The sequence below is a fragment of the Petaurus breviceps genome, unplaced genomic scaffold (genome assembly GCF_028583685.1).
Source record: "Petaurus breviceps papuanus isolate PSGF00001 unplaced genomic scaffold, PetGlider_PUasm1.0 470, whole genome shotgun sequence".
NCBI lineage: Eukaryota > Metazoa > Chordata > Mammalia > Diprotodontia > Petauridae > Petaurus > Petaurus breviceps.
Window position 1 is genome coordinate 7,051,051 of NW_027186350.1, and position 24,854 is coordinate 7,075,904.

Sequence of the window (24,854 nt, forward strand, 5' to 3'; positions counted from 1 at the left end):
AAGTAAACCTCATACTGTTAGCTGTTCAGCAACCTGACTCATTTCATCCTAACATCAAACTTGAACCAACAGTGTTAGACTGAGGGACCTCTCCCTGACAGTAATCCATAAATCATCTACTCAAACTCCCCACTTTATACATAAGAAGATCAAGGCCCAGAGTCATGAAATGACTTACTTGAAGGTCACATACTTCAATGTCAGTTTTGACCTGCCTAGGATAATTGAATTGGTTCTTTTAGGAAAGTGAATCAAAAAATAGAAACCCATACATAGAACCAAACAAGTTCTTTATTTCATTCCTATCAAATAGAATAAAACATTTTCTCCAAAAATTACAAGTCAAAGATAATCTTACAGACATAACATATTTAAAATATAATCATGACAATTAAAAAATACCAAAATAGAAATAGTAAGAAATAGAGTCATCAAAAAAAAAAAACCCACAAGAGTGGAATTTCTTTGAGTTCTAGTATAGAATTATCTTTCCTTCCTATCAGGGTATAAAGTTCAGTGAGAAACTATTCAGGTCACATAGCAACATATAATTACTAGGAAATGAATCTCACTCATAGAAGAAAATATGTTCTAAGGAGATGACCAAAAAGATATCGAAAGCTTTTAGGTCTTTTCTGTTTTTTTTTTTAGAGTCTTCTTGATAAGGCAAACTTCCAAGATAAACAAGATCTCCCTGAGTATGTAGATTCTAATTTGACAGAGGCCTTAGCGCTTGCTTGGATTTAAAAATAGGTCTCGTTATCATCTGCAGTGTTCAGCTGCAAGTATTCCAGGGTGCCTTTTTTATAGCTGAGCACACGCTTTGGTTTCCGGTTTGGTAAACCTTGGGCTTGCCTCTTCTGCAAAGATTCAACGATCATGTTGGAAAATTCTGCCTGTAAATGCTGTTGATTCTCCCTGAAATGAGGAACAGATTGAAACATTAAAGGAGAGAGAATACCATCCACTTAGCTTCTTACCATCATATGTAGTTTTTTTTTATTGTTGTTGAGGCGTTTCAGTTGTGTCTGATACTTTGTGACCCCACTTGGGGTTTTCTTGGCAAAGATATTAGAGTGGTTTACCATTTCCTTCTCCAGCTAATTTTACAGATGAGGAAACTGAGGCAGTCTTCATATAGACAATAACTCTGCTCTAGCTTTGTTTCAGGTGGTTCTGCCTCTAACTCTTGTAAAATAAGTTTTAGAGTCAAAGATGAATATAAAATATAGGTTACTTTATGTTTGTATAGGGCTTTGCTGTTCATAAGGGACTTCCCCAGACATTGTTTCATTTGAATAGAATCAATTCCAGGTAGAAACAGGTTTGATTTGTAAAAGCAAAGCAAAGCAAAAACCTGATTCATCCTGGTAGGAATAAAAAACAAGTTGAACTGTTTTTGGATATGCTGATGCTGGATGGGCTAAGACCATAACCTTACCTGATTCTGCTCCTCACTCTGAGGAAACCTCTACCATTTCCAGCAACCTTTTCACTCTGGAAGTGTTCTCTACCTCAAAGCTTCCTCTTCCAGTTGTTGAGATCCTCCTTGAACCTCCATTTTGAGGAAGTGCTTAGGGCAACCATAGTCACTCTTCAGTTCCCTCTCAACTCTAGTCCTGAATTCCCTGATTTCTCTACCATGTCCCCACACTGGTATCTTATCATCCTTCCTTTGCTTTCCTGCTCCTTGAGGGCAGGGATTGGGTTGGTTTTTTAACCTTCATTTGTATTCCTGGGGCTTAGCACAGTGCCTGGCACATAGTAAGCCCTCAATAAATGCTTATTGTAGGGGCGGCCAGGTGGCTCAGCGAGTAAGAGCACCGGCTCCTGTATCGGTATGACCTGGGAATCAAATCTGGGCTCAGATACTCAGCACCACACCCAGAAATAACTGTCCATGTAACCTTGAGCAAGTTACTTAACCCTAATTGCTTAAAAAAAGAGATTGTAAATGGTTTCTGAGACCAAAAAGTTTGAGTGTTTGAAAACTGCTAGTCTAGACTCAAGAACCGAGACAACCCATTTCCCTATCTTTCTGTCCTTTACTCCCCATTCTATAACTTACACAGAAGGAGGTGTTGGTAATCTGTACTCCTGGTCTTTAACTCCTGTGAGCCAGTAGGTGGTCTCCGTTCCCCTTCCCTAATGAGACAGAAAAGAGACACATTGCTGGTGGTGGAATAAGGCAATTCATATACATCTTCCCAGGTTTCTCTGAATCTGTCCCTTTGGTCATTTCTTACAGTACAACAGCACTTATCCAACAATTCCTCAATTGATGGACACCTACCCCCTCTTAGTTTCCATTGCTTTGTAGCTACAAAAAGAGCTGCTATAATTTTTTTTTTTTTTTACAGAAGGGTCCTTTTCCTCTTTCTTAGATCTCTTTGGGGTTTACGTATAGTAGAGGTATAACTGGGTTAAAAGTTATACACAGTTTGGTGACTTTGGGGTTAGAATTTCAAACTACTTTTTAAAATGGCTATGCCAATTCACAGCTCCATCAACCATGTGTTAAGATACCCAAAGCAGAGCCATCTCCTGTTGTCCTGATCTATATCTGGTCACCTAGACCCAGATGACTCCAGAAGAGAAAGTGAGGCTGATAACTTTGCACAGCCCTGCCTCACTTAAATCTAATTAACTTGCAAGTCATGGCATCACCTTCCTGATGTCATGGTCCTCTTTAAGAATGAAGGACAAGGGGCGAGGTGGCACAGTGAATACAGTACCGGCCCTGGAGTCAGGAGGACCTGAGTTCAAATCCAGCCTCAGACACTTAACACAAAAACTAGCCATGTGACCTTGGGCAAATCAAAAAGCAAAAAAAAAAAAAATGAAGGACAAACAACAAGAAGAAGGTGCCCAAGGGATTACTTTTAAAAAGTAGACAATAACAAAATTTATTTAGCAGAACAATAGATTTAAATAGAATCTCAAGGGAAATAATGGGGGAAAAAAGGAAGGGGCAATAACACTTCTAGACCTCAAACTATACTAAGAAACAGTAATTAAAAAAAAGAAAAGATCAGTAGAACAGACTAGAGAAGCAAGAACTAAAAATAAGTGAACCCAGTAGCTCAATGTTTGATAAACCCAAGAACATAAATTACTTGGGGAAGAACTCATTGTTGAAGGGGAACTTCTGGGAAGACTGGAAAGAAGATCAGCAAACAAGAGGCTCATAGATTGATAGATTTAGAGTTGGATGAGACTTTAGTGGTTGTTAAATCCAACCCCCTCATTTTTTTTCTTATGACTCACCATTTCCTTTATTTGTATAAAATAGTGAATAATCATACCCCTGGCTGGGGAAAACAGTGCTTTAGGGTTTAAACAAGTCCTTTTGCCCTGAAGCATCTATTTCAAAGGCTTGGGACTAGCAGCTTTAATCTTTGGGTTTGGACTCCGCAGGCTTGGGGTCAGTAGGCTTGGTAGCCTTGGAATCACTGGGCTCTGTAGTCTTAGAATCAGACTTGGCTACTTTGGAATCAGACTTGGTGGCCTTGGTTTCAGACTTAGCTGCCTCGGGAGTGGATTTGGTGACCTTAGGCATCAGATTTAGTGGCCATGGGGCCAGATTTGGTAGACTTGGAATCAGACTTACTGATCTTGGTGGCAGGCTTGGTGACCTTGGAGTCAGTGAGCTTGGTAGCCTTGGGGTCAGTGGGTTTGGCAGCCTTGGGGTCAGTGGTTCTGATAAGTCAGGCTTCATGATCCTGGGGTCTAGACATTTGGTGCCAGTCCTATGGCCTGGATGCTTGGTAGCCATCTTGTGGCCAGCACACTGGGCACTAACCTTGGGGATCTTGGGTCTGAGGAGCTCGGCCTTGGAGGCCTTGGTTCTCAGGGCCTTGATGGCCTCTGCTCAGGCCTTGATGACTTTGGCGTTGTTGGCCTGCATCTTCTTCAGACCCTTCTTGTTGTGTTTCTTGGCAAAGCATGTTTCTCAGAAACTTGGGGCCACCCCCTTTCAGAGACTTGTGTCTCTGTGACCTAGATTTCTTGATGCCCTTTCTGTGCCATTTCTGTGATTGTGGGTGGTATGGTTCTTAGACTTAGCCATCTTGACACCGCAATCCGCTAACAGGCTCTCCACCAACAGGAAGAGGCCAAAGTGAGAGAGAAAAAGAGAACCCAACCCCCTCATTTTACAGATGATAAAACCGGGCCCCAGAGAAGCAAAGCAGAATTCCTAAAACCACGCAAATTATAGGTAGCAGAGCTGGGATTTGGATTCCCATGGCTTCACTCCAAATTCAGCTCTTTCTACTATACTATGCTGCCTACCGTGTTTCCCCAATAATAAGACACTGTCATTAATTTTTTTGGACAGAAAAACACCAGAGGGCTTATTTTCAGGGGAGGGCTTATTTTAATGAACATTGACAGCAATTTTAATAAACAGGTAAATGTGAACAAAAAAATGTACCTTTATTCAATAAGCAAATCACTGGGGAAGAACAGGATGACGCGCTCACTGCTGCAGCTCTGATTGGATGCAGCTCGGAGCGCGGCATGCGTTTCGGGGGGGGGGAACAGTGCATACAGAGGGTACCATAATGTAGCGTGTAGCGCAGGGGATCACCTTCACTACAGTAGCAATCTCAATAGGGCTTATTTTCGGGGGAGGGCTTATTTTAGAGGAATCTTACACAGTAAGGGGAGGGCTTATTTTTGGGATAGGTCTTATTATTGGGGAAACACGGTATGTATTACTGACTTAGATGAGCATTTTACACCAAACAAGCAGTCTCAAAAGTCTTAGTGATATTTTAAGTTTTAGTACCTTAAATCAAATAGAGCAGATACTATAATACTATTGCGAGGCTTGTACCTCAAGGAAGTTAAAAACGGAAAGGGGAACTATCTCTCTCTTTCTCTCTGTCTCTGTCTCCGTCTCTCTCTCTCATCTATCAAAATATTCACAGCAGCACTTTTTGTGGTAGTAAAGAAATGGAAACAATGTAGGCATGCATCATTTGGGCTGCATTAAAATTCAGGTATATACTACAGCCAACTCAAACCCCTTGGGAGAGGCAATTGTTAAATTTTTAACATCTACATTTACATGTCAGAAATCTGCAAACATTACAAATGAGGGCTTGATTTATTATTTTGTTGATTGTCTAGACTTATGAAAGTAATGGAGAAAATGTTACTGATACAGATTAAACTTTAAGTGTGTCATGTATACATTTTTTTTGAGAGCTGATGGTGAAACATTTACCAGCATGCTCCTGAATAGCTTCAAGAAATAAGGTGACAGCTATTCAGTATCCTACCCTGGTCAAATTATAACTGAAGAATTGTGTTTGGTTTGGGGTATTATGGTTTAAAAAAGATATTGACAAGCTAGACAGTATCCAGAAAAAAACAGTTAGGATGATAAAGGGTGGGAAAATGCCTCAAGTACATGACACATTACTGTTTGTCCTTCATTCTCAAGGAGGACCATGATATGAGGAAGGTGATGCCAAGACTTGCAAGTGAATTGGATTTAAGTGAGGGAGGCCTATGCAAAGTCACCAGCCTCACTTTCTCCCCTGGAGTCATCAAGTCCAGTGGTGAGATATAGATTAGTGTTAGAAATATACTTAGCCTAGGAATAAACAATACTTTTTGGAAAGCCAGGAAGGTTTTCATTACATTTATTTTACATTTATTCTTTCCTGAATAAATGGGTAGCCTCTTCAAAATACTACAGAGAATCAGACAAATACAAACCCTTTTATGCTGCTTCCATTAGAATTTCCTGCCTCGCTCCTCCCTTCAGAACTGGGATTGGTTCCAGCTCTTCTGGGTTACAATCTTTCTGACTTGTCCACTACACATTTACTCCTTCATGTGTTCTCTCCTCCCGAAAATGAGCTAACATGGGGTCCATGTTCAGATAATAAGGCTCTAATTCTATGTTGTGCATGTCACCTAATATGTATGAGTCTAGTTAAACATTCATGTTAATAAAAAGTTGGTGACCGTCCTTTGACCCTGGACAGTGTGAGCCAGCTTAACCTACACCTCTTCTGAGGGAAAACACAGATTTCTTCCATCTATTTGATTGGAGAAGGTCGCTTTGCCCTTCCTTCCCTCATCCTGATTCATACCTCCTGCACGTCCTATACAATATCCATTGTTCCTATAGAATCTGTGGAAATCAGACTTCTAGCATTTCTCACATTAGGATGACTGGAGATGGCGCCAGATACAGTAGGAAACCTTGACCTTTTAAAACTAAGATCTTTCCCAGGTCTCAGTTTGTCTGAGGCAATGCCCATTCAGTGATCAAGGCTAAGTAAAAAATAAGGCACAAAAAATGGCCTCTTTTACCTAGTAAATAATAATAATAATAATAATCTGGGAGGGAAAGACTCTCAGAGTTTCTGGCCAAAACAGAAACAATTGCTATTTACATTCACTCTGAGTAATCAGGATCCAAACAATCACCATGATGCAGGAGGACCCTGGAAGGAAGTGGAGCTGTTCAGCCTGGAGAAGACTGAGAAGAGAGATTGTAGGGGTCATTAGAGCTATAATTTGGCTCCAGAGAACAGAATCAGGACCCATGTGTAGAAGTGAAAAAGAGGCAAATTTAGGATTGTTCTAAGAAAAAACTTTCTGACCATTAGAGCTGTCTCAAAGTGGAATAGACTGTCTTATGAGGTAGTGGGTTCCACCTCATTGGAAGACTTCAAGTCGAGGCTGTGAGAATCAAAAGAAGGAATTCTGTTTCCACAGCATTAAAACTACTTCCAGCTTTGAGTGATAACAGAATGAAAGTCAGAGGTGACTAGTTCTAATCAGAGCTGTGATCTAGCAGAACCAGGCTTCTGATCAGGTAAAAGGTCAGAAGCTTGTACGCGTGCTTGATGAGCTGTTTGAGGGGGAACATATCAAGTAAGAGAATATGAAGTGAGGGGTTCAGGGGGTTACATCTAGCCAGTGGAGAGCAAGAGGAGGGGAATTCGAACTGGAAACAGTATAAAAAGCCTTGCATTTGTCTGAGCAAGTGTATTCCTTTTGGTAGTTACCTGTTCATTCAGAATGAATGTAGGATAAAATGAGGACTTTGCTAGCTTCACAATGAGTATTGTTCTTTCTAAAGTGAGCACATTTCTCACAAGGTTATCAGGGCTTAGACTTTTTCCACTTGAGACGCCATCAGTGAGACCCCTAGGGTCCTGACCCACAGTTTAAGAAGCACTGACCCCTTATTGTACATGTCATAGTGATGGTTCTTTTTCACATATGGATTGAACTAAAAGGATACTTCTAGTGGCCTAGAGGCACAAAGAAGATCCCTCATAATTTTTTGAAGTTTTATTTATTTTATTTTTAATTTATGGAATAAAATAAGCATTTATATAACAACATAATAAAAAGATGATTATACATCAAGCTGCAGATCTATTATATACAATTTGATATTTTAAAAATATATAATAAAGTTATCATATAACTTTTTTCCTTTTTCCTTTCCCCTTTTTTCCCTTCCCTCCTTCTCTTCCTCTTCTCATGGCTATCATTAGACACAAATATGTATATTTTTGTAATCATTCTATACATATTCTATTAATCGGTTATTTCTCTGGATGCCAATAGCATCTTCCTCCATAGGTCTTTGTAGTTAATTTGGGCATTTATAATAGTAACTCAAAGTTGGTTTTAAAGCAATGTTGCTGTTAACAGTATACAATGTTCTTTTGGTTCTGCTCGTTTTTCTCTTTGTTATTTTGGACAAATTTACCCATGTTTTTCTAAGATCATTGAGCTCATCAGTTCTTATAGCACAGTAGTATCCCATTACAATCATACATCACAATTTTTTCACAATTCTGAAATTCTACAGTTCTAATTCTGTGATGGGGGAGTGTGATTTATGTATATATCATGGTACATAAAAGAAATGGAATATTATTGTACACCAAGAAATGATAGTAAATATAAGAAATGTAGAGACACTTGGGAAGACATATAAACTGAAGAAAAGTAAAATAAAGTGTAACATAGAAAACAACAGGCACAATAACTACAACAACATAAATGGAAAGAATAAAATGAAACAGAACATTGTGTGATTATAATGACCAAGCTTGGACACAGAGAAGCAATGAGAAAATGTACTTCCCTCCTTTGGTTGGAATGTTGTCTATGTACACACATACAGACAGACAGACAGTCAGACAGATATACTGTTAGACATGGTTGGTGTATGGATTGTTTTAGTAAAAATATTTTCTTTTAAAGAATCTTTTTAGGGGCAGCTAGGTGGCACAGTGAATAGAGCATCTTCCCTGGAGTCAGGAGGACCCAAGTTCAAATCCAGCCTCAGACACTTAACACTTACTAGCTATGTGACCTTGGGTAAGTCACTTAACCCCAACTGCCCTGCTTTCTCCACTCCAAAAAGCAAAAAAAAGAAAAAAATGAATCCTTTTATCAGGGAAGAATCACTGGTTAAGTGACAGGCAGAAGAGGATGTTCACAAATTCATGTGATATAAAAATATAAGGCATCAATGTAACTTTTTAGAAGATAGATAATATTAGCAGCATAATGCTAACATGGTTTTATGTAAAAGGCAGGAAGTGAGGAAACAGGAGCTTATAACTAAGATGATTAAGGCCTGCAGCTCTAACCTCTCTAGCCCAAACCCCCTCTCTTACCCCATTGGTATGCTGGAGATAAATGTATTGTGAGAGGAAACCGTTAAATTTTCAGTGTAAGCATTTACACCTTACAAATCCATAAACAAATCAAGGCTTGATTTGTATATTTTTTGATTGTTTAGATTTAAGAAAGTGATGGAGAAAATGTTAATAATGGAGATTAAACAATTTTTTTAGGCAGCTGGTTGTTAAACAGTTATTAGTATACTCTTGTATCTCTCATTCCCATTTGGGAAGATGTACCTCTTCTGATTGGAAAAATAAAGAGAAAGGCATTGATATGTATGTGAAGGAAATAATAAAAACTTTTCATCAGCCCCTGAATGTAGACAAAGGTCTCAAAACCAAATCTGAGACCACTTAATTGAAACAAAAGTAAGATGTTGACATTTCTTGCATTGATCACTAACCTGTGAGGAGAAGTTAGAGAGGATAATTGGGGAAAAGTTGTTAGATTCTATCTTTACCTTCTTCAGCTCTGGGGCTTGAGAGGTATCTGATGAAAATATTTCCAAATACAGTTAAAATAAATAGAAGTAGAGGCTAGTAGGGCAGCCACGTAGCACAGCGAGTAACAGCACCGGCCCCAGTGTTGGGATGACCTGGGGATCAAATCCAGGCTCAGATACTTAGCACCACACCCATAAATAACTGGCCATGTAACCTTGAGCAAGTTACTTAACCCCGATTGCTTTAAAAAAAAAAAAGAAGTAGTGGCTAGTGTTTCTACATATCTGTTACCTTTAAGTAAGTTTCTCCTCTCACTTCAAATAGGAACTGACATTCAGTCCTCTTCAGAATAGCTATAGTGGATCCACTCACATGAATCCTCAAAGCTAGAAAGGAAAAAAGCAAAATTAGATTATTTACATTCGGAATCCTGTTTCATAGCTACATGTGGTCTCACTTGTTCCAGCAATATGTTTCAACTATTCTTTTTATCTTAGGTATCCTCTTCAAAAGCATACTACTTAAAGCATATCCCTTCACATGGGAGTGCAAATGATTTTCATTATTCTGTAGAATGTTCCCTAATCACTGTTTCCTATGTTCATGCACATTTGTCCAAATTGCAGAAGATGTGTCCTCGGTTGGTGCAGGAACCTTGGGATTTCGGTTTTGTTTGCATTATGATGTGATCAAGAGACATCACTAGGGTGGTGGCCATGAGAATAAGTATGAGATATTGTGGATGTACAGCTAGCAAGATTTAGTGACATATTGGCTATGTGGGATGAGGGAAAAGGAAGAGTCAAAGATTATTCTAAATTTACAAATTTAAGTGACTGGGAGGATAGTGAATAGAAAAATAGAAAAGTGAATAGACTCAACAAAAAAGGGAAATTTGAAATGAAGGCAAGTCCATAGAAAAAGATAAAAATTTCCGTTTTGGACATAATTTGTTTGAGATGTTTATAGAACATACAAGAGGAGATACTTAGCAGTCAATTAATGATGTGTGACTAGGGAGGGTTCACTTCTCTGAAGTTTTTCTCTCTTGCTCTCACCCACATAAAAAAACTAACAATGAGAAGCCACAGTCCTAATTAAGTTGGAAACCGCTGCTATATAATTACCAATTCCATTTTGAATACTCAACAAAGCTTAAAACCAACATCTCCCAAAACAACCTCATAATTCACCAAAAATTGTTAGCACAAATCTTTTCTGACCTGTCCAGTTTTTAGGAGTCCTCTCTATTCTCATCAAGACCATTTCTTTCTACTCTATATAGCCTTCTGTTATAATAATAGTATTGTAGAATTCATAGATTAAGGCCTAGAAGGGACCTTAGCGGTCATTTGGTTTAACCGTTTACTTTATAGATGAAGAAATTAAGGCCCAGACAAGGTTAAGTGATTTCTCCAAAGTGACACAGATATTAAGTAACAGACTTGTATTTTAAACCTAGGTCCTCTGATTTCAAACCCACTCTTCCCACTGTACTGCGGCTTTCTCTCATAAACATCAATAACAAACATCTGCTGGGTTTCTCCCATGTATAAGTGACTATTCTAACATTCTTTTCATTATCAGTTGTTGTTCAGTTTTATCTGACTCTCCGTGATACCATTTGGGGTTTACTTGACAAAGACACTGGAGTGGTTTGCCATTTCCTTCTCTAGCTCATTTTGCAGATGAGGAAACTGAGGCAAACAGTTAAGTGACTTGCCTAGGGTCATAGAAGCTAGTAAGCATATGAAGCCAAATTTGAACACATGAAGATGAGTCTTCCTGATTCCAACCCCCACTGCTCTATTCACAGGGCCACCTAGCCACCCCATTTCAGGCTGAAGCAATATAGACTCCATCCTGACAGACACTTGACTTATGAATCCTAAGTTGTACATCTCAGTCACTATTCCTGGTACCTATTAACACCTATGTCCCACTAATCTACAGAGTACTATAGCCAGAAGCTGCTATGAAAGCTCCCTGAAGGCACTATGCCCTTATAACCCTTTCTCCTTTAGTCAAGGACACTGTGTTCCTCTTGGGGACATGATAGCTGGAGTCCTGCTTAGGAGAATCGGTCTTTCAGTGTGACCATATACAACTCAGAAATAAACAAATATTAAAATTCATGGCTTGATTTATTATTTTGTTGATTTTATTAACCTAGACTTAAGAAAGTGATGGAGAAAAATTTTAATAATGTAGCTTAAACTTAAAAGTATTCCAAGCACATCTCCATGGTAACCAAATAAAATGGAGATAGGAAGGTAAGATAGAACATATTCAGTTTTTCATTGGGCCTACTCACCACTAAGCTTTCTCTGATCCTATGGACCAATGCTCATTTTCATGGCTATCTCATTGTTATATGACCCAGGATGAAAAACATGACTGATGTCAGGGGAAACATTTTTTACATGTAATAGTATAATTTTCAGGTCAAGAAAAGGATATTCATCTTATTCATCTCTAATAATATTTTTCAGCTCTTTCTACAATGCTACATTGTTGGTGGTCACAGTGAGAACTGGCTTCTATTCTTACGGAGGCCTGTGGATTCCATCCTTGATGCTGCGTTCACAGTATCTCCAAACAGACAGTAACGAGGCATTTTGATTCCAACGACTCCAGCAGCACATGGGCCTGAAAAAGGAGAGGAGAAAGGTGAAGAAGAGAACTTGCAACCTGGACCATGGGGCAGCTTAAATCTGGTAGAATGCACTCATTACAGGGCTAGACCTGAGCCACCTAGGGTTTGGGAGCTGCATCTGTACAAAGTGCCAGGACTGTCTGGCTCCAAGGCCTATGTGCTCCATTCCAACTGCCAAGGACAAAAGGATTCAGTGCAGAGAGCCAGATGGGGGTAAAAGGGCTGCTCAGTCAAATATTTGGTTGGGCCATTTGAGGGTAAGGAGTTTAAAAGTTAAAAATTAATTCAGGAATAGCAAAATCAGGTATTCATTAAGCAATAACAGTGGAAAAAAAATTGCAAAATCCAATTAACTTTGCAGGTTGCTCATGTTTCTATTTTTTCATTTTCTGGTTGGTTTTCTCAGTGGTTTTAGACTTTAATATTGTTTGCATAGTCTCATCCTGGAAAGAATATGTTCTTATGTAGATTTAAAATAAACAATCACCACCATCCCCTACCAAGAAAAAAAATCTACCCTCAAATACCAGGCAAATTCTTTCATCCATTGGTATGATACTTCTACTTCAGGACAAAATTTAATTTGACATAATTAAGTTGCTGCTTCTTGAAGAAAGTAATTTTAGGTTTCTTCCCATCTTGCTTCCTTTTTCAGAAACTTCCATCTGTTCCTAGGTACATGCAAAGGTTAAGTCTCTCCCACTTGAAAAATGAGACAAACAAACTTGGAGATATCAGGGTAGAATAGAAAGTTCCCAGCACAGCAATCTGGAGACATGGGGTCCGGAGCCTCAGTCCTGCTAAGAGCTATCTATGTGACCTTAAGCAAGTCATTGCTACCTCTTTATGTCCCGGTGTCCTTTGTAGATTAGGGTGGTTTCTTTTTGATCCTAGGTTATAGATTAGTAGTTTCTACATCAGGGATTCTTAACCTGGGGTTTGTGAACTTTTTAAAAAAATTCATAACTATTTCAACATAATTGGTTTCCTTTGTAACCCTGTATATTTTGTGCTTTGAAAAACATTATCCTAAGAAGTGGTTCATAGGCTTCACCAGACACAAAACAAAAAGGTGAAGAACCCTTGTTCTGGGCTGACCTACATTTCTAGAAGGAGATTATTGTGGGGAAGAGGAACAATAGTGCCATTTCATCATGGGAATTTGCCCAGGTTGTCTTGTTTAAATAATCCAATCTCCCCCCACAATAGTTTGATGATGTCACCATAAAGAATATATGGAGAAATAGAGAAAAAAAGGCAATAGAATCTCAAGTCATTTAATAAGGTTGAAGTATGGGGCAACTTATCGCAAAAGCTGGTTCCTCTTACATGATGGTCAAAAGGAATGAAATGAAAAAAACTAAAACCTGCCCAGGAATCCTTATGCTCAAGAGACACATCTGATAGTTCCTGGAAAACTGAGTACCCTTAGAATTTAGAGATAACAAAATACCCTTAGAAATTAGAGATAACAAAATATTCATTTGGCACAGATTGGCACAGAGATCACTTTTGGAAACCCTTTCTCCTTACTGACTTAGTTCATGCAAAGAAGTAAGCATTTTTCCTAGTTGGCATAACTCTTAATTCCATACCAGAATGTACTCCAATGCGGATCCACACGGGGAGGCCTGGAAGATGCTGGAGTTCAAAGGATCCCATGAAACTGAGGATATCCAAGGCCATCTTGGCAATGTCTACTGCATGTCGATTGCCATTCCTCTTTGGCAACCCACTAGCAACCATGTAGGCATCTCCAATGGTCTCCACCTGTGGAAATATTTTCTCTTTAGCTTCCTTACTCCTTGGAAAATCACAGAAATTGATGCAACAATAGTTATTTTACATCATTTTTAATAATATGGACTAAGCACTCACCATAAGCATGGAACTGTACTACTAGGGGGAATTATCTTTGAAAAGATACAATTTATCTTATTGGGAGCCAGATTAAGAACATTCTTGCAATAACTTCTCTAGGATGTCATTTAATCTAGTTAGATGAATAATAAAACAGCTGCCATGTGCTTTAACTGCACAATGAACTTATTAACAATATAAATCACCCAAATACTCTGATGATGAACAGTATATAAATACTGAATTGGACAGAATAATTTTATGTGATTTCAACAACTGGCTTTCTACACTTATCTCAGGAGAGAAAAACTAGGAAATATTTCCCAAAAGTCAGTATTTCCTTCATTGAAATTTATCTCTTTCTTTTTTAAATTTTTTTGGAGGGGGGAAGGCAAGGCAATTGGGATTAAGTGAGTCACCCAAGGTCACACAGCTAGTAAGTGTGTCAAGTGTCTGAGGTCGGATTTGAACTCAGGTCCTCCTGACTCCAGGGCCAGTGCTCTATTCACTATGCCACTTAGCTGCCCCCATCTCTTTATTTTCTATTTTTTACCTCACCCTACTCAGTAGAAGAACATATTAAAAACATATTCTCTAGCATTGACCATTTTCCAAATACCATTTCATAAGTAGGAATAGTTTTCCTTGCTGATGGTTCTTATTTGACATATATATGTATATACATATATAATGTTCTTTGCAGACTTTTAAAGTGACATGTAAACATCAGTTATTATCAATATTATTATTGTCACACACATTTGTCTAGAGATTCTAAATCTTTTCCTAAAAATTAGCTCGATTGATATTGTTATCAAGTGCATGCATCCTTTTATCTTCTTTTTAGTTCATCCAATTTCGAACCTGGGAGACAATAAAGAGGGTAATGTCCTTTACAGAGATAGGGAAATTAGGAAGCTATTTTAAGAAGAAAGATAATTTTGGACATGTTGAGTTTCAGATGCCTATAGGAAGTCTGGATGTAGACGTCTAGCAGACAGTGATGTGGAACTGGAGCGTAGGAGACATATGAAGGCAAAATATGTAGATTTTAGAGTCATGTGTATAGGGACAATAATTTACTCCTTTGTAACTGATGAGATTTCCAAGAGAGGATATGTAGAGAAAGAAGATGAGAGAACCCAGAACAGAGCTCTAGGGTATATCAAGGGATGGGAGAGAAGACTTGTAGGATGCTCTAGAAAAGGAGATTGAAGGTCAGACCAGTAGGAAGAGAAGCTGAAAGCATCAACTTTTCAATTGTTTCTGTTGTTAAGAAGTTATTTCCTTAAGTGAAGACCTCTTTGCAATTTCAGCCCATCCATCCTAGTTCTATCCCCAAGGTCAAACAAAAATTGCCTAATCACTTTTCCACAAGATAGACCTACAAACTCTTGAAAACAGTTGTGAAACAAAGTCAATACAACCAAGATTAGAAGGGAAACAGAAAACCAGGAAACAATTTTATAGCCAAGTGTCTCTGATAAAGGCCTCATTTCTAAAATATATAGAGAACTGAGTCAAATTTATAAGAATACAAATTATTCCCCGATTGATAAATGGTCAAAGAACAGGAACAAAGCAGTTTTCAGATGAAGAAATTAAAGCTATCTATAGTCACATGAAAAAATTCTCTAAATAACTATTGATTAGAGAAATGCAAATTAAAACAACTCTGAGGTACTGCCTCACACCTATCAGATTGGCTAATATGACAAAGAAGGAAAATTACAAATGTTTTAGGAGATGCGGGGAAATTAGAACACTAATGCACTGTTGGTGGCATTGTGAACTGATCCAACCATTCTGGAAAGCAATTTGGAACTATACCCAAAGGACAATAAAATGGTGCATATCCTTTGATCCAGCAATACCACTACTTGGTCTGTATCCCAAAGAAATCATTAAAAAGGAAAAAGGACCCACATGTACAAAAATATTTATAGCAGCTCTTTTTGTGGTGGCAAAGAATTGGAAACTGAGGTGATGCCCATCATTGAAGAATGGCTGAAGAGCTTGTGGTACATGAATGTAATGGAATACTATTGTTCTATAAGAAATGATAAGCAAGCAGACTTCAAAAAAAACCTGGAAGATTTATATGAACCGATGCTGAGTGAAGTGAGCAGGACCAGAAGAACACTGTACACAGTAATAGCCACAGTCTGCAATGACTGATTTTGTCGGACCACCCTTCTCAGCAATTCAAGGACCTAAAACATTTCCAAAGGACTCATGATGGAAAATGCCATCCACATCCAGAGAAAGAACTATGGAGTCTGAGCAGAGTGAAGCAAATTATTTTCTTTTTTGTTTTGTTTTTTCTTTCTCATGGTTTCTCTCACTCATAATTCTTCTATACAACATGACTAATGTGAAAATATGTTTAATAGCAATGTATATGTAAAACCTATATCAGATTGCAGGCCATTTTGGTGAGGGAGACGGGGAGAGAGGGAAAAAAATTTAGAACTTACAGAAGTAAATGTTGAAAACCAAAAATAAATAAATTAAATTTAAAAAAGAGAAATGATGAGCAGGAAGACTTCAGAAAAACCGGGAAAGGCTTACATGAACTGATGCTGAAAGAAGTGAGCAGAACCAGGAGAACATTGTACACAGTAACAGCCACACTACATGATGACTAACTTTGTTAGATTTAGCTCTTCTGAGCAACACAATGATTTAAGACAATTCTCAAAGGCTCATGATAGAAAATGTTGTCCACATTCAGAAAAAGAACTATGGAATCTGAATGCAAATCAAAGTATACTATTTTCTCTCTCTCTCTCTCTCTCTCTCTCTCTCTCTCTCTCTCTCTCTCTCTCTCTCTCTCTCTCTGTTTTTCCCTTTTGTCCTGATTTTCTTTCACAACAAGACTGATGTGGTAATATGTCTAATATGATTGTACACGTATAGCCTATATCACAGGGCATGCTGTCTTAGAAAGGGGAGAGGAGAGGGAGAAGAAAATTTGAAACTCAAAATCTTATAAAAGTGAATGTTGAGAACTATCTTTACATATAATTGGAAAAATAAAATACTATTAAGTGGGTTGAAAAAAAGAAAACAATTGTGATCTGCTCCATCTGTATTCTTATCCAGGCTAAACATTCCCAGGGACTTCAACTTCATCTCTAGTACCCTCATCTTGATTTCCCTTCTCTAGAGATGTGTGGATAATGTCCTTCTTAAAACATAGCAACTAGCACTGAATACAATTATCCAGATGTGGTCTGACCAAGACAAAGTACAGTGGAACTATCACCTCCTTCATTATGAACAGCGTCTTTTTTTTTTTTAAGAAACTTTTTAAAGGTACACTGTATTCATGAGTTTTGGGGTTATCAGGTTACACTGTTGACTCACATTGAATTTGCAGTCTGAGAAAAGCCCAGATCTTTTTTTCAAATGACCTACTTTCTTAGCCATACTTTCCCTATATTGTGAAGTTGATTTATTGACCTCATTTGCAAGAGTTTGCTTTTATCATTATTAAAGATCTTTTTGCATGCTGATTCTCTCAGCAGCATGTCAGCTGACATCCCTTCCAACTTTATGCCATCTAAAACTTTAATGAGCATTCCACCTCTCCTTCTGCATGTCATGGATAAAACTATCAAACAACAATTGGCCAAGGACAGATCCCTTGCACTCCAGGAGAGATTTCAAGCCATCACTCTACTTTTTGATTCTGGTCATTTCACCAAATAATTCATTTTGGAGTTCATTTCTATTAAGGAATAGAAGTCCAGATCACTAGTTTATAGTCTATAGAATCTATCTTTTCAATCCCTCCCGCTTATTTTTTTAAAAATTAGGAAAATTCTTCTTCTTCTGAGGAACAATACTACAAGTAAGAAGATAACCAGTCTTCACCATACATACTGATCCTCTTCTCTCAATCCATTCAGCCTTGTTAAGGGTATTTTAAGACTGTTACCTTGTAGACATCATGGTGATCCAGAATGTGGTCGAAGCTCTTGTAGATGTCATTGAGCATATCGACCACCTCCATAGGGGTGCTATACTTGCAGATGGTGGTAAAACCTACAATGTCACTGAAATAAATTGTGACCTCCTCATACAGTTCAGGTTCCACAAAACCTTTCTCCTTCAAAGACTTCACCACTAGCCTGAAGAAGGAAAAGAACACAAAGAGAAGGGCTTCCAGTTTCATCCATTTATGCTTTTCTCCCACAAATCATTGCCATGTAGCAGCAACAAATATGTAATATGTACCATTAAATTTAGATTGTTGGATTCATAATGAACCCCACTGCCTCATTACTCACGATGAAGAACCAAAGAAAAATGACAAAAGTGCATATGTATATGTACACACGTGGAACATGTATAAAGTGTGTATGACCTGGATAATGTCCAATAGCTTGACATTTGAACATTATATTTGATGCATGCATATTATCTCAAATATACAATAATCTCATACACCTCTACGTCAACTGATATCTTATGCAAACTTTAAGTATAATGAAAATTATGAATGGTTTGCTAAATAATAGTAATAATAATGATAGCTAGCATTTATATAGCAGGTCAGAGTTTACAAAATACTTTACATAAGGTTGCTCATTTGATCTTTAGAATAACCCTATGAGGTAAATGCTACTATTATCCTCATTTTAGAGATGAGGAAACTGAGACAGAGAGGTTAAGTGACTCATCCAGGGTCACACAGCTGATAAGTATCTAAGGCAAGATTCCACCTCAGGTATTCCTGACTCTAAATCTAACATTTTAACCATTGCGTTACCAAGTTGTCTCATGAGCAAAACATGGTCCAAAAGTATACTGACCAAGAATATGGAAACATTCAAAGCCATTATGTCCTTTATGAGGTTATAAAGAAAAAATGTGTGTCCTAAATTTGTCAATAAGATCTAGATCAAATTTAAAATCTTGTTCAATTTTACTGGAGCTTAAAAGCACATTTGAAATCACTATCGATTAGAGAAATTCAAATCAAAACAACTCTTAGGAACCACATCACACCAGTCCAACAGGAAAATTATAAATTCTGGAGAAGATGTGGGAGGACTAGAATACTAATGCATTTGGTGGAGTTATGAACTGATCCAATCATTCCGGAGAACAATTTGGAATTATGCCCAAAGGGCTATAAAAATATCCTTTGCCCTAGCAATACCACTTCTAGGATTGTATCCCAAAGAGTTCATACAAATGGGAAAAGTACCCACATGTACAAAAATATTTGTAGCAGTTCTTTTTGTGGTGCCCAAGAGTTGGAAACTGGGGGTATGCCCATCAATTGGGGAATGGCTGAACAAGTTGTGGTATATGCATGTTATGGAAAACTATTGTACTATAAGAAATGATGAGCAGGCAGACTTCAGAAAACCTGGAAAGACTTATATGAACTGATGCTGAGTGAGGGGAGCAGAGCCAGGAGAACATCACGCACTATCATAGCCACATTGTACAATGACTAATTTTGATAGACTTGGTTCTTCTCAGCAATGCAAGGTTCTAAGACAGCTCCAAAAGACTCATGATGGAAAAAGCTATCCACATCCAGAGAAAGAATTACGGAGTCTGAATATAGATCAAAGCATACTATTTGCTCTCTCTTTTTTTGTCTTGTTTCTTTTTTCTTGTGGTTCATTCCATTGGTTATAATTCTTCATTGCAACATGACTAATGTGAAAATGTTTAATATGAATGTGTATGCAGAATCTATATCACATTGCACTCCATCTTGTGGGGAGGGGAAAGGAGAGAGAGGGAGAAAATTTAAAACTCAAAAGCTGGTAGAACTGAATGTTGTAAACTAAAAATATGTAAAATTTTAAAAACCACACATTTAAATTCCTAAGAAATTTCATTTGAGGGGCGCCTATGTAGCACAGTGAATAGAGCACCGGCCCTGGAGTCAGGAGGACCTGAGTTCAAATCTGGCCTCAGACACTTAATACAAAAACTAGCCATGTGACCTTGGGCAAGTCGCTTAACCCCAATTGCCCTCCAAAAAAAAAAAAGAAGTAGTTTCATTTGTGTCACCTTTAAGTTGTCAATATTAAATTGTCTAAGATAATTTTGTTTTTAATCTTCTTTAAAAATTAGTTTTGAATGTCATGAATGTTTGAAGGAAAAAATCTTTGGTTTCTTTAAACAGTAAATTTGGCCATTGGGAGAACCCAGGCTGAAATGACAAATTGAAGAAGTACAGGACCTCTTGCATACCAAGTCAAATGATCTTTGTGAAATCTAAGCACTAGAGATGAGAATGGGAAAGTAGGAGGCTAGTCACGTAGCAGCTCAAGTTACAGTACTTCATGTGATGAAGCTGGCCTTCAGGAAACAGGACCAGAGTCACCCTAGATAGTTGGTAGAAGAATAGAATGAAGACTAGTCACAGAGTCCTACTTTATTAGCAGGGCTAAAGTAGACTCATATCTTTGGTGTGGTTGTTCCCTTCACTGGCACAAATGTCAACCCATCCATATCTTTGTATTAATGGTATTAATCAAATAAATTCAATAAATATTTATTAGGTTTCTAAAACGTACAAACTACTGCGTATCCATGTTTTTACATAAATCTTCCATAGATTAAACTATTGTCTATTACCTTTTCCTTTTACTATTTCATGGGTATTAGTTTAGCACTTGCACATTATATCTCACTCTATATTACCTGCTCAGTTCCTTTTCTAGTCAAGAACAACATAAGCTATTAGTATCAATGTTAAGAAAAGCTATTATTGACCTGGTAGGTTGGTGTGATTTATCTAGCTCAATTGTTTACAAGTACCCATTATCAATTAGCCAGCCATAGTTAATTAGTTATTCAAACGGAGTACTTATTAAGGAGGTATAAGAACATGGACAATTTTTATAAAACATCCCCGTAATTTTTTTCCCCACAATTACACACAGGATTCAGGGGGAGAGTGGGCACAAATTTAGAGAATATACATTACTCTCATTTATAGAAAGTCCTTTTTCCCCTTTTTGGAGTCCTCATAAAGTTCTTCTGACTCTTTTCTGAATCTACCTTTGTTATATCCTGAAGCTGCTTTTCTTCAATATATTCAGTTGGTCCTTGGGATGTCTCTCTACTCCCACTGCAGATACTACCATCAATCACTGCTGTCCCAAGGACTCTGATGCCGACAACTATGGGAAGTCCAAATCTTATGACCTTTAAAAGAATCTCGATCATCCTCATCTCCTTTGCTGCCACCTGGTTATAAGTGTTCCTGAAACTTTATTCCTCACTTTTAGAATATTTTCTTTGCTTTATATAGGCCAAAAGATTTGTCATTCTTTCCACCATTCCCAGAAATGTATTGGGAAATGTACTATGTTTCCTGTGTAGTAGAAACTGTAAAAATTTTACCTGATCTCTTGAAGCATTTCATGCTTCTCAAATTAATCAACAGCTTGTTCACATCTAGTTTATGCCTTTGATTAATTGATTTCCTAGAGGTGTCTAAAACCTGTGCACATTTATTTTTTAAAAAATTTTTAAATCTATTTTGTTTTTTAATTAACAAGCATTTATTTTTCTTTCCCTTCCACCTTAACACATCTCCAGTTTAAAAGGAAAAAGAAAATCCTTATAACAAATATGCATAGTCAAGCAAAAAAAAATTCCTACAACGACCCTGTCCAAAAAAAATATGTCTTTTTCTGCATCTTGAATCCCTCTCTGTTAGGAGGTGGGTAGCATGGTTCATCATCAGTCCTCTGGTACCATGGTTCATCAATGCATTGCATTGTTCTTAAGTCCTTCAAAATCCTTTGTCTTTATAATGTTGTTGTTATTGTTCTGTTTCTGCTCATGTTACTCTGCATTAGTTCATACAAGTGTTCCCAGATTTCTTTGAACCTGTGCTTTTCATCACTTCTTATGGCACAATCATGTTCCATAACATGTATATACCATAATTAGTTCTCTACTATGTGGATGTGACCCTGCTCAAGCCTAACCCTGAAAATCATTGACTGAATACCTAACAGATAGTCTAGAGCATCTTGAGTTTGTAGCACATATACTGATCTTAGCTCTTTTATTCAAGGTCCAATAATTATTTATAGCATGATCTTTTCAGAACCACCAAAAGTATAAGACATGAAGACTATGGAACATCATGATGATGGAGTTAATGTTTAATTCTGATAGCTCCTGATGTTTTCCATTTTTAAAAATGGAAATTCTCTGCCACCATTCTTGAAAAGTTCAGGATTTCCTAAGGTAAATTGTGCTTATTGTTCCACAGATGCGTCCCACATTTCCTACCAATGATAGAACATTATCAATCATCACAATGAGAGTCCATCTATTCTTATGATCCTTCTAGATTCCCAAGTCACTGGAGAGTTACCAAAGTCAAACATTTTTGGAACTACATTTGAGGTATGTGTGTGGGGGTGGGAAGAGGGATGGAGGAGGATCAATGCTTCTTTGTTGTGCTTATCATAAGAAGTCTCTGTTTTAAGCTTCTAAGTACAAGGCATTGATTGTTAGGGTGTCCAGGTACTGATCACCCACTCACTGGGTGATACTGGGATATTACTTTGAATAGAGTGCAGTTGGTTTCATTCAGTGCTAATGCTCTGTCCAGAAAGCAATGGAGTGACTCTGTGCATTGGCAATAGAATTCAGAACTGAACTTGGTTTGGTAAATGCTTTTTTGTTTCTTTTGAAAATTTATTTTTTTCTGATTAACATGCACTTATCTCTCCCTCCCCTCCCCCCCTCTTCCAGTTGAATAACAAAAAAAAAGAAAAACAAAACCTTCAGAACAAATATACATAGTCAAGCAAAACAAATTCCCACATTGGTCATGTCGAAAAATGTGTTTCTCAATCTGCATTTTAAGTCCATCCCTTCTCTGGTAGGAGGTTCTTCATCTTCTGAAATCAGGGTTTGTCATTGCACTGGTCAGAATTCTAAAGTCTTTCAAAATTCTTTTTCTTTATAATGTTGTAATTGTTATATAAATTGTCCTCCTAGTTCTACTCAATTCATTCTGCATCAGTTCATAGAAGTCTTACCAGTCCTATGAAATTGTCCATTTTGCCATGTCTTATGATATAATTATATTCCATTGCATTTATAAGCCAGAATTTGTTTGGCTAATCCCCAATATATGGGTGCCCCCTTGTGTTTGCAGTTTTTAACTACTATGAAAAAAGCTGTTATATTTTTGTTCATATGGACCCCTTTTCCTTTTCTTTAATCTCTTTGGGAGCATATACCTTGTCATGTATGGTATCACTGGGTCAAAGGTTACGAACCATGTGAAAACTTTTGGGGCATAGTTCCATATAGCTTCCTAGAATGGTTTCACCAATTCACAACTCCACCAACAGTGCTTTAGTGTTTTCCTGCAGTCCCTCCAGCTTTGATCATCTATCTTTACCACTCTCATGACTATCAGGTGGAATTTCAAAGTTGCTTCAATTTGCATTTCTCTAGTTATTAGTAATTTGGAGCATTTTTACATGGTTGTTGATATTTTGGATGTCTTCCTTTGAAAACTGTTCATATGCTTTAACCGTTAATTCACTGGGGGAATGGGTCTTAGTCTAATACATTTGAATCATTTTCTTAAATATCTTGGATACAAATACTTCATTAGTATTCATTAGGGAAACTGGCTGCAATCACTGGGAGTTTAAGTCTTCACTCTCTCAGAGACCCAGATAGTAAAGGCAACAGTGTGCTTTGGACTTGTTTTTTTGAGGGGAGAACAAATTTATTCTGAATTTTGGTTTTTGTTACATCTTTTCTATATATATATATATATATGCCTTTGTAAAACATATTTGATATTTGATTAGATGATATAGGGCGACAATTACTGATGATTGATATTAGGATGGGTAAACACATTCCAGAATGGGGGCTTGAGCCAACAGCATTAGAAAAACACTCCTAACCCTTCAGGATCCCCCTAAGACCCTAAAATAGTTGAGGATGTAATTGTCCAATAAAGCTGCTCTCTGGGGACTCAATTTACCAGTTCATGTGGGTATTGGGATAAAGACCTACAGTTTACATGAACTACAAAGGTTAATAAAGAGTATACTCAGCATTTATCTGTTGGCAAATGTCACTTTACTAACTCCCCTCTAGAGGTTGCTTTAAGGCTTAGACACAGTTTGTAGCCGTTCTGCCCCAGCCTTTATCTGCTAGTGTAAATATTTTAAATATTTAAATTTAAATATTTTATTAATAATAATAAAACATACTATGCAAATATAATAAATATTATTATTAAAATTAAATAAATAATTGATTTTTTTTGACACATCCATTTCTACCTAGATACTAACTGCTTTTTAATTTTCTTGAGCTTCAGCAGTAGCTAATTCACCATCTGGAGTACTTATCCTTGAATACTATCTCTTCATGTAAGACTATGTTATAAAATGAAGGGCATCAGCTGGCTATCTCTGCAACCCAGCTTCTAACTCATTTCTTCAGAATGTCTCCTCTCTGGGGAATAAATGTATCCCTCTTCTTGTTACTTCTCCCATTACCCTGCTAAAGGATAATTTTTATTATTTATTATTATTAAATTTTTATTATTTATTTTTATTTTTTCTATCCCCCACTAAAGGATTTTTAACCTTCTTTAAAAACTCTAAATACTTTAGCACTTCAAGGAAGCAGAATGTGGCTTAAATAGGTTAGGCATTCTAGCAGGATATCCACAGACTGGATGAGCTGAAGAAGGGTGAGGGGTACCTGAATGTGGGATAGGGGGAGAAAGAGAGAGAGAAGGAGAGAGAGACAGAGACAGACAGACAGACAGAGACAGAGAGAACACCGAAAGGACGTGCTGAAGCACAGCTTAGTGACCGTCTATGAAGCACATCTATGGAATGCTGGGAAACCACACTAGCAGGAAGCCTCATCTCACCTGGGTAGCAACATGAAGTTAAGCCTGTCTGCTCTGTCCCGTTCTGCCTTGTACAGCTTGGTCCTTTCCTCTACCAGGTGTTCCAGATTCCGAGAGTAGAGCTGAAGTCGTCGGATTAAGGTGTCCATGTAGCTCTCACTATTTTGACTGTGGAAAATACTATAGGAAAGATAAAGAAATGTTACTTTATCACAAGAGGAATGACTAGGGGTGAGGGGAGGTGGGGGAGGGAAGGTGGAATTATATGAGAGCTATGCCTGCCACTCAAATTAGCACAGGTTCATAGGTCCAAGGTCTT

The 24,854-nt window shown here is 37.6% G+C and overlaps 1 protein-coding gene across 1 annotated transcript in view; it reads right to left on the bottom strand.

Annotated features, from left to right (window-relative positions):
• Positions 1-291: 291 nt before the first annotated feature.
• The window catches only part of GUCY2C (guanylate cyclase 2C), a 115,770-nt gene continuing 91,207 nt past the window's right edge, over positions 292-24,854 (bottom strand). Inside the window, exons 21-27 of the mRNA XM_069101450.1 lie at positions 24,557-24,715; positions 17,582-17,774; positions 13,374-13,548; positions 11,673-11,771; positions 9,414-9,508; positions 2,069-2,145; positions 292-918 (exon numbers count right to left, since the gene is read on the bottom strand). Of these exons, the coding sequence (XP_068957551.1) occupies positions 744-918; positions 2,069-2,145; positions 9,414-9,508; positions 11,673-11,771; positions 13,374-13,548; positions 17,582-17,774; positions 24,557-24,715 (973 nt within the window). The 3' untranslated portion in view covers positions 292-743. The remainder of the gene's footprint in view (positions 919-2,068; positions 2,146-9,413; positions 9,509-11,672; positions 11,772-13,373; positions 13,549-17,581; positions 17,775-24,556; positions 24,716-24,854) is intronic.